General features: G+C 39.4%; 1 protein-coding gene across 3 annotated transcripts; it reads right to left on the bottom strand.

The window, feature by feature from the left end:
• Positions 1 to 990: 990 nt before the first annotated feature.
• On the bottom strand, positions 991 to 4,141 carry LOC140743005 (mitochondrial intermembrane space import and assembly protein 40). Of its 3 annotated transcripts, none has more exons than XM_073074135.1 (4): positions 3,818 to 4,141; positions 2,522 to 2,663; positions 1,751 to 2,004; positions 991 to 1,626 (listed from the first exon to the last, which is right to left on the bottom strand). In XM_073074135.1, exons 3-4 carry the CDS (start codon positions 1,981 to 1,983, stop codon positions 1,392 to 1,394), a joined length of 468 nt encoding a protein of 155 aa, XP_072930236.1. In that variant the 5' UTR covers positions 1,984 to 2,004; positions 2,522 to 2,663; positions 3,818 to 4,141; the 3' UTR covers positions 991 to 1,391. The 3 variants fall into 3 exon arrangements, with proteins under 3 accessions (XP_072930236.1, XP_072930234.1, XP_072930237.1); XM_073074133.1 differs by having other exon boundaries at positions 3,859 to 4,138; XM_073074136.1 differs by lacking the exons at positions 2,522 to 2,663; positions 3,818 to 4,141 and adding an exon at positions 2,206 to 2,335.
• Between the last annotated feature and the right edge of the window lie 6,999 nt (positions 4,142 to 11,140).

Here is an 11,140-nt window from a genome sequence, read left to right as displayed (position 1 = left end):
TTCGTATTTTCGTACTTACTGGCTCACTCGCTAGACTTACTTGCTCACTGGCTTGGCTCAACGTGTTTATTTATTTATTCATTTATTAATTTATTTACTGATTTACCTATTTACTAATTTACCGTTTTTCCTATTTACTTCCTTATTTACCTATTTACTTATTTATACATTCATTCGTTCATTCAGTCATACATTTATTTATTCATTCATTCAATTATTAATGATTAATTATTTATTTATTGTCGTACTTGTTTAGTTATTGACTTCTTTACCTAATTACTTATAGTACTTATTAACATTTTTGCTGTTTCTTAGTTATTTTCCTTATTATCTATTTATCTAACTACTTATTTAGTCACTCACTCACTCAGTCTTACTTCACAATTTCGCCAGATCGAGCTCGATTTTGATACAAAAAACTTAAACTGAATCTTTACTTCTTTTAAGTATCTTTTTCCCTTTTTTTTGCTCACGAGGGGGAAACCCTTAGGGGGAATCATAGGGGAATTTCCCCTGTGATTCCCCCTAAAATCTTATGCTGATCGCAGCGCTTGGCCTGATATTTCTGTTTCGATATCACGCCTCGCGCCCACATTACACCTTTAATAAATAGTCCCAATATCTACAAAATGAAACACCATTTTGCATTTATGTTGTTTGCCATTGTCAAGGACAGGTGTCCTCCATATTTATATAACATAAATTGTTATTAACTTAATTATAACTCATAATATTGTATATCTAGCAGTCTGTATCATAGCTTTTTACTGCAGTTTCAAGTACAATAATTATTTTTTGGCAATGCGGATTTATAATAATTGATTTAATAATAATAAATACTTGTTAGGTGAAGATTTATTCTCTTTAAATTTCATTTTTATAAGATTGACATAACAGACCAGGATGAAGTCAATTTGATAGTACGTGGTCAGGAGTTCTCCCTCAAGCTGATCACAGCTAATCACCATTAAATGTAAATAAAAAGAACACTTAAACATTAAATATTTATTTTATTTGTATTCTACTATGCTAACCACATCTACAAAAGCACAAATTATAATTAGCAGCTACTAGAATAGCTACTAATTGATCATCATCAACAAGGTTGATGTCTATCTTAGAAACAATTTGATTGAACAAATAAAGAAATAGAATTGTTCAGGTATATACATTTTCAAACTTAAAACTGTCCTCAGCTCGGAATGTAGAACCAATCAAAACACAGTTGATCAGATCAGATTGGCTTGTATCAGTTCAAGACCGAAGTTATTTGAAAAACAAACTTAATAAAACTTTTCTGTTCAAACATCCAAATTGCTCTTTATTCAAAAGGACATCAAGGTTTATAACTACTCGGAGTCAATTGTCACTGAACTAGGATACTGCACACTTCACTGGTTAGTCGTTGCCGCCTCAACGGCTACTGCGGCGTCACCCCGTGGGCCATCGCTCTGCGCGGCGTCACTCTTCCCGGCGTCGCTCTGTGCGGCCGCGCTGGAGTCGAATGCTGCGGCGAGCTCGTCGTCGTCGTCGTCGTCCTTGCCGTACAGCTCAGGGTATTGCGACATACACTCTTGCATCACGCTGAACTTCTCGTAGCAATCGCTGCCTTTAGGGTCCGCTTCGCTGAAAGTATATGAAAATTATATTGAATAATGGAATCAGTCAAATATAAATTGAATGAACATTTACAAAAAATAGATTGCGAAAAAATAAAGGAAAAGGCTCCGAGACACATTACTTGTGTTACCTGTAGTGAAAGCACGAGAAGGCATCGCGGAATTGTGTACCACAAGGTCCAGTGGCCATTCCGCCTAGACAGGGACAACCCCAGTTGATGGAGCCGTCGGGCAGAATAAGGCCGGGCGCGGGCTCGGGCGCAGGCAGCGCCACGGTGCTGGGCGCCGCCAGCGCCTCGCGCGCCGCCACCATCACCAGGTCCTTCCCGTCTGGCCCCGAGCGCCACTGCTGGATGGTCGACATCGCCGTGTTACGTCTGGGTCTCTGTTAATCACAAAGGATCAGTCTTAATTCGATAAACTAAAGATATAAAAAAAATATTACATTAAGTTTTTATTATAATACACTATCTTTTGAAATTCAGAGAAGTGGCAGGAATATCGCGCGGGAGCGCGTCACGCCACCATCGGCCGGTCCGATCCGCAGTATTAGATGTTTCATATCAAATGAGCTCAAAAAGCAAACCCGTCAGGGCCGCAGCTCGCACGGAGAGTGCACCGGAGACGGACTAGAGCAGCGCCTGCAAGCTGGGCGCCTCGGCGCGCACGCGCATGGGGCGCGGCGCGAGTGCGAGCGCGGCGCGCAGGCGGCGCAGGTCGGCGGCGCGCACGCGCAGCAGCGCGGCGTGCGGGGCGGCGCGCAGCACGGCGGCCCGCGGCGCGCCGCACTCGCCGAACAGCGCGCGCGCCGCCGCCAGCAGCGCGCCCTGCAGCGCCAGCGCCGGCCGCGCCTCGCCCGCCCTGACACACCGAAACGACACTCATTGGACCGGTCTACTCACGTGTCTCCTCTCCTCGGCGCCGCACGTCGCCGCTACTAGCCTCTGGGCAGATAGATTCGACGGTGCACTTTATATGGTAGACTTGTCCGAACTCAACGAATGGACTAATTATCTCATGTACTGCAGCCCGAACGGACGGACACTGAGGAGAGGATTAACATGAATTTAACAATTTATTCACTTTGTATGCTTATAAAAGGCAGTTCAGTCATTCACAATTTATGGCCATACAATTCATATACACGATTGAAAGGCAAACCTGACTAAGCGAAACTTTGTAAACTGTTCAAGAGTGGTTTGAACTTGAATATATTTACAAAAAAAAAAAAAAAAGACACATGATTGTTGGATTGAAATATCTGTTAATATCATTTTAATTAAACAATTAGAAGAAAGAAAGAAAGAAAGAAACATTTATTCGGATAATTGCAACACAAATGAAATACTATAATGTAGAGAGACAAAAAAAAAATAAAAATAACATAAAACAAAAGAAAAAAATAAATAAAAAATACAATAAAACAACAAAAGGACAATAAAAACGTACAATCAATTATTACAATAATATGTGTTGCAACGACCACGAAAAGGGACAAACTCAGCATGTGCCACGTGCAGGTAAACTGCATCGTGGCTCTGATTTTCAGTTTGCCCCCTGCGTCTGGGCTGCTCGGATGAGTTAGGTGAGTTAATAAGTTATATTTTTTACGTTATTCTCTCCTGTCTATTTCTCTTCTGTACAGTTTATGAAATGTTGCTTAGTCAAGTTTGCCTTTTGAGTATGTATAATACTCATTTGCACAAATTATTGCAACTACATGGTGTGATCATTAATGCAAGCCTTGCAAAACGAGAGAACAGATATGGCCGAAGAATATTAATTATTTGCATGAATAAAATGATACATAACCATTGGGGTGAAGCGACATGGTATGGGATTTATTTTTTCTCTTTACATTGGAGTTCTAATAGAGTGGGAAAGATGTATCATACTAAGAGACTAAGCTGTGATTTTTTTTTAAATTTTTTGGATAACAACTTATCATTGCTGTCAAAAATTCAGAAAAAGTAATAAAATTTCTATTTACTTACAAAGGCTACAAAAATATTCGAAATATTTTTTTTAAATAATTGTAAAATACTTAATAATTGTAAAAAATTGTCATCTGAAACTTGACAGTCTAATACCAACAAATAATTTTGGACAATTGCTGTGTATTAAAGACCTTATAAGTATCTTATGATAGCATATCATAACTTATGATAGATCCAATTACAAGACATAGGAAACCTAACCGTGAGTTATGCAATGTTATGTAATCCTAGTCTCTACTCACAAATCCACCTCCACCTCCAGGTAGAAGTACCGGGGCTGCATGAAGTGCATCCGCGCCGTCGCTAGCAAAGCCGCGCTCCTCACTCAATACGCCGTCGATACTTATTTATATTCCACACTTAATACTTGTTATGTTAAATCAAAGATGTGTTATTGATAACTATATAGTAGAAACAAAATTTTCAAGCCGTTTGAGATTTGAGGTTAAAACTTACGAAATGACGGCTGTTTTATTTTATGGTTATGTTTTAACTTATACCCAGTGTCACTTCATTTGTCAATGTCAACTAATGTCAAACAGAGCAAAAGTGCGTTCGGATAATTATATTGACAAAACTTTACATTCTAATATTATGTGTGTGATTATATGAAATCAGATTGGTTCTCGATTGGTTATAAAAAAGCGTGGCATTTCTTAAATTAAAATTATAACGATATTATTCAAAGTTGGCAAGAAACAAAAAAACTAAAGCTAGGTTTCTCAGTTTATTTCTGTAAGCGACCCTTAATAATACAAGGTCAAAGAGTACATTAACCTATATAGAATACAAGGTGTCCTTTTTAGGATTCCGTACCAAAAGGGTAAAGACGGAACAATATTACTAAGACTTCGCCGTCTGTCCGTTTGTCACAATTTTATATATCCGGAACCGTAATAGATAGACACATGCAATGTTTACAAAAGATGCATAACGATGGACGCTATAACAACAAATACCCAAATAAAATAAGTTTGAAGGTGGTAGAACCCATTTTGGTTCGACTCCGGCGGCACCACCGCCACACTTATTTTTACCTAATAACAGCAATGTTAGGCGCTGCTGTGTTCCGATTTGAAGGGTGTGGTAAGGGAGACAGACTTTTCCGAGGCGTTCCAGCTTAGTCCTCAGGGTAGCGGCGCATCTGTGGCCGACCTCAGGTAGGATAACCAATCCTACCTGAGGTTGATTACAGATGTCCATGGGCGGCAGTAGCCACTTACCATCAGGTGGACTGCATGCTCTTCTGCTACTCTTATATTATAAAAAAAAATACTAAAAATAAAATAAAGTTGAATATTAAAGGGAGTAAACCGGTATTTTTCGTCATTTTTCGATCTAACTGTTAAACCGTACTAGGAAGACGGTTGAAATTATAATCCGTTTAATACTATAACTGGTATTATAATAAATACACATAAGAACCATAAAACATATTTTAATACAGTTATTTTAATTTTATTATATGTTGATTATTTTATTATAATCGTCGTCCCATCGTCACCCCAACGCCATCTATTTTTGTGTTATAAAACTAAGTATTGTTGAAAGTTTACGTATCATTCATCATCACCCCAACGCCATCTTCACCATCACGCCATCACGTTGTTTCATATAACTAAGTATTGTTGAAAATAATAAAATGAATAAAAACAATGAACATTTGGTAGTACGGAATGTGCGAGTTCGACTGGTACTTGGCGAATTATTTCAAAATGACTAGAGTCGCTTTAAAATAATTAGCCAAGTGCGAACTCGCACATGGAGAGTTCCGTGCCATATTTTTTTTATATTGTTTTTATTTTTAATATTTGTTATTATAGCAGCCATTGAAATACAGGTATTGTGAAAATTTGAGTTGTCTACATATTATTATTACGGTTCAAAAGATACGGCAAACAACGTCCACTAGAAGCGGTTTCTTTTATAGCGACACCCATTTATTTTCAAGCTTTTTTTAGTATTTATTGTTAGCGATCACTGTTCTACATAATCTGTAAAAATGTCAAGAGGTTAGCTTTTACGTTTTTGGATATAAGGCCCCATGAAAGACGGATAAACGGACAGACAGCGGAGGTTCCACGGTTCGGTTTGCACGGACGTTCTTGCCACGAACATGCAAGATGTGGAATGAACTTCCTCCTGAGGTATTCCCAAAGCGCTATGACATGGGGCTCTCCAAAAAAGGTGCAAAAAGAGCTCTCCTTCAAAGCTGGCGATGCATTGGCGACTCCTCTGGTGTTGCAAATGTTCATAGGCGACGTTGACTGCTTTCCATCAGGTAGCACGTCTGCTTTATCGTTAGTTAGGCTCAAATATTTAAAAAAAGCTTCCGTACCTAAGGGTAAAACATGAACCCTGTTACTAAGCCTTATCTCTGGAACCGGAATAGATAGACAATTGAAATTTTCACAGAATATGTAGAACGGTGCCCGCTATAATACCAAAAATATAAACTAATTCAAAATAAATGGAGTTCGCCATACAAGAAACCGCTATTTTTCGACCTTTTCTCTCTATTGAACCGTTATAGATAGACATTTAAATTCACAACGCATTTACTTCTATGGCTGCTACGATAACAAATCCTAAAAATAATAAATAAATGAAAATTTGTTTATACGGAACCCTCTATATGCAAGTTCGACCCGCACTTGGCGGCGTTTTCTATAATTTCTAGAGTACTTGCGACTTATACATGAGACCACATATCTTATAGCAACTAACTTTTTTCAAATATTTTATAACTTTATATGCGGTGCGTCGGTGCCGGCCAGTGGTGAACGATCAGTTCCTGGCCATCGCGAGCCACCGTTTATTTACGGGTTTCATCGGCATCCATTAGAGCAATGTGGTTGGGAATACTTTAAGAATTCTCCAGTTATAATACAATAAATGCGCTACAATGTTAGTAAATAGTGTAATTTGTAGAGAATAGGGTGTTTGGCGTGTAACATAAGCACGGAGATCGAAGAAGAAAAACTAGGTGAATCCCGTGAGTGAGAGTATCGGCGACCCGAAACTCTTCAATTAAGAGAAACTGTGCCATATTAGTTGCAGATCAAGAGCCATCTATTCGCGGCCGCGGCGGCTGTTCGGGAGCGGGTCAAGTATCTTCGGAGCGACCTCGATCGTATTTAACTCGCACAAATGTCACCACCTTAAATTGAGTCAATGCATGCGACGGCCGACCATGTTATCATATTATTTATATACTCACTGCATGAGTATTACGATTTAATTAAGGGTAGTTATCTGTAACCCGGAAGATGTATGCACTATGGAGATAAATAGATTGAATGCGGCCAAAAGGAACATTAGAGTACTTTCAGCAATTAAAGCAGTGTAATAATAACACGTATGCACTTTTGCAACTATTGCAAACATGCGCGAAATACAAATATTAGGCTTAGAAGTCAAAGAAAAGTCAAAAGTCAAAAGGAAGTCAAAGAAATATAGATAAATGTTGTGTTAGAGTTCCTTACGTAGTATAATTCTATATAATAATATATATTATAGGATGGCTTTTGTTGTAGTATTAAACAGGGTGAATTTATCAAATAGGCCTTTAGGGCCAAATCCGAATCTATAAGGGTTAGCGAAAAATGCTGAAAGGAGTTATGGAGCCGAATCGTAGTAGTAGGCTGTGCGTTTGTAATTACCTATTTGGAATATTTGCACCACCACTATTACGTCAGTAAAACCTTCACATGCATGGCAGATAGATCTATTTCCATTAGGCTCGCGTTCAATTTTAATTTAATTTCCCGCTGGCGTCTATAAGCCCTCGAATAAATAATGACGTGCGAGTGGACGTAGACGAATATTAATTGAATAAAATTTATTCGAGAGTTTATTCTAATTAATGATGCGGCATCGCGGCACACGACCGTGCGATGCCAGCCGCCGGCCGGAGCCGCTCGGAGTAACACAAGACCTGCGCTCTATTCCTCTTCTACATCTTACAGGCTCAGCACATATCACTACTAGTACACGTGCACGTATAGCACAGCTTACATTGCAAGTGTAACGTAGTCGTAACGTAGCCTACGTTACGACTAGAAAGCAGTAACACATTCGTTAATCGTTATTTTTGGTTATACATAGATATTTCCTAAAATTATCTATTAAAAGAAAAATAAATATCATTTTTCGAGCGAGTTACCAGTAGTTTCATTAACTCTCCACTCTTATGACACAAATAGTACTTTCGTAATTAATTGAAAGGCTATATTCAAGCAAGTCATTAGGATCAACGTTTACTCCATGTTCGTGGTTGCGCACGCTTTTCGGTCCCTCATCGAGTCAGTTCCTTGACTCGAGCGTAATTTGGACATAAGCACAATGTTTTCACGTGTTGCGTAACTTAATTTCCAATTTGCACTGCTCGTCCACAAAGCAGTCGTTGCGAAACGAATGCTGCTTAAGTTGTCAATAGGTGGCCAGAAGTAAGCACGCACGACGCACGATTTGGCTCGCTCGTGCTCGTATGCCGGCATTGCTGGCAGAGGCGCGTATTCGTTGGTAACGTTGCCCGCTTCCTGCCAAAACGTGGTTAGTAAAAATTGAGTGTAGTTTGTTCGGGATGGGTGGGAAACCCGGCGCCCGGAGAGCATTAGCCCTTGAGCACGTTCGTTTGGCACCGAGCTCGGCTCTCTGCCACTACGAGAGCTGAAACATTTGCGCATTTGTTGCGGAACACTAATTGAGCTTGGGAAACGATGATGCAATATGTGGCAAGCAGCGGTTCGCGACCACGTTTTATCGTCGTGGAAATGTAATTATAAAAATCGTGATTGTTATTAATTGTTGATTATTTTATTTAGCCGACAAGTAATCAGTAGCTATTAGATTACATTTGGTAGCAGTGGAATGGTAGTGTTTGTTAGTGGGTTATGCAGAATAATTGGCAGCCATTTGCGCAGCCACCGCATCGCACTGCATGTACCTTGATATGACAAAGACCACACCTTTGCTTGTCCGACCTAAAGGTATAGACCGCGCCAAACTGCCAGTCCGCACTGAAGTTGTTGCGAGCAGGTGTAATCATAAAGTTTGCTTCGCGACGATGTTTCATTTCTATATTCAGAGAGGACTAGTAGTATTACGCGGACTATAACAAGTTAAATTATTCCTGTATCATAATACAAATCCTGAAACAGCGCGATGTGACCAAAATGCATCAACAATTGCGTCAGGACATACAAATATTTCATTCACACGTCGCGGCGATTCTGGTACCGCGAATTCGCAATATGACAAACCATTTCGTCGTATTGTGTGTGGAGTTTATTTATCGACGCTCGTCGGTGTTACGATTTTATCGCAAGTGTTTATCATTCCCTGTTCCACGGCACTGGTGCATACCGTAAGAAATAACAAGATTCAGACTCACTACTCACTTAATTTATTTTTTCCGGTAAATAATCTATCACAACAACAATAGTTTCTCAAACTTCGAAAAAGTAATATTATAATATCTTTTTTAGTTTTAGTCAGAATTCTTAACCTTAGGTGTTAAGTTTGTTGGGGCGTCTCCCACACGCGAGCGGCGCGCTGCGATCAATTACCGCACGCAACGCGACGCGCGTCGTTAAATACGATTTATAGTCAATTATTCGGTCGCCAGGAGGCGCCTGCGCATGCTACATTATGATACTCATATGTTGAGTATATTAACTTTCCATAAAAATTGCAATGATATCAATCAATTATTTAGGAGCGTTCAAAAACATTTTGATACATTGTATAACCTCCATATATGTACATTTCAGTTCAAACGTAGAAAAAGTATCCCGAACAGATTGTAACAAACAACTTCCTTGTTTTTCAGAATACTTACAAAGAATATATTGTCAAAATATTTACAAATACTTTTGCTTAGGTTGTAGGTATATATTTTTTATCCGCATCGAGCGTAGATATGCTGTTTTAGTTAGTACATTAGTTTGTGAATTTTGTTGGTACTTTGTTATGTTCCTAAATCTTTTGTTTCTTCAAATATTATCACATAAATAAATATAACACTAATAATAATACTGCACGTAAGGCCGTTGGCAGCGAAAAGCAAATAAAGTAAAGAAGTTCTCCTTGTTTGGAATTGGCAGGAACTTGCAAATCCACGACTCGTTGTTTAGAATAGAATTGTTCTTAATTAACATTTTTATCGCGATCGTTAGGCAAACGTGTCCCTCTCAGGAGCTTCTACTGCTACGAGCTGGTCGGTTAAGTTAGGCAATTCTTATTATGCCGTTTTTGTTACAATGCCAGCCTAACTACATTGTATTGCCTACTTTACTTGGAAATCAAAAAACTGTTTAGTTTTCCACTCGCTGTCCGCTTGAGTCAATAAGCAATTAAGTATAACAAATTTCATTGCAAATGCTTTGAAATTATACAATCTTGAATAGGGCGAATTTGTATTATGCTGCCTCGATTATCTTGACGTCATAATTATGAGGCGACACGTTTACGATGACTGTTGACTTTATATGTAACAATGCAGGACGCGGACAATGCGCCGTCGAGTTTCTGCAGTCTCCTAAACACATCCTTGATCCGCTTGCACAGCCGACGGAACGCGACGCCGCCGCGGCGGCCGAACTCCGGACAAATGCAAGGCTAAACAGGCTAATATGCACATTTTTCTACGAAAGAGCAAGCAAGTTGTAACCACCCAATAGTACATGGTCTCGGCTGTTGGCACTAAGTTATAGGTTGTTTTTTTAATTAATATTCAAACTAAAATCTCATTAAATCAAAATATATTCATATAAAACTGTTTTTGACGTCAACAAACTACTTCTTCTTTGTCGTTGCACTCTTGGCAGAGCGGTCGTGGTCATCATGTTTCTTGTTTTTCCTGGGGCCGCCATTTCTCTCGGCTAGCCGATATTCTCGTGCAGTCATGCAATGGGCCGCCCACAGCTGATTTAATTTGGTCAGTCCATCGCGTAGGTGACCTTCCTCGTGCTCTGGTGCCTTCCACAGTTCCTTGCACGACGAGACGCTCAATAGCATCGCTATTTCTCCGCGAGACGTGTCCGAAGAACTTCTAACAACAAACTACTACCTCATTGGAAGGTGTTTTGCTATGGAGAAGAAGTGGCCAAAGAATCTCCATATGTGTGCAAATTTACATCCTTTAGAAGTAAATTTTATACAATTTTGCATAGTGGTACATATTATTAATTATTTATGATTGGATTGTTTTATACGGGATGATTTGTTATATAATCCATATAGAACCAACAAGCGCTAAAAGGAATTTTGTTCTAATTGGTTTCAAGGCAGAAATACTGGAAGCTGTAGAGACGGTGGTTCGGCCGTACACGAACGATTCCATCACTTGTAGTGTTGATGAAATCGTTTCGCTGCCATTTGTCTTTAGGAACGATAGCCGGTCACTATGCTATATATGTGTGATCATGTAGTCCACGTCGTTTGGTGGTTGCGAGTGATGCTAGTTGAACATGCGTGACAAACTTAACTGTCTCAAGGATAGCGTTTCGTCTTTTGTGAGTT

The sequence above is a fragment of the Epargyreus clarus genome, unplaced genomic scaffold, assembly GCF_041222505.1.
Source record: "Epargyreus clarus isolate Ecla_fem2 unplaced genomic scaffold, WU_Ecla_fem_2.2 ptg000006l, whole genome shotgun sequence".
Taxonomy (NCBI): Eukaryota; Metazoa; Arthropoda; class Insecta; order Lepidoptera; family Hesperiidae; genus Epargyreus; species Epargyreus clarus.
This window is presented reverse-complemented; position numbering and strand designations above follow the sequence as displayed.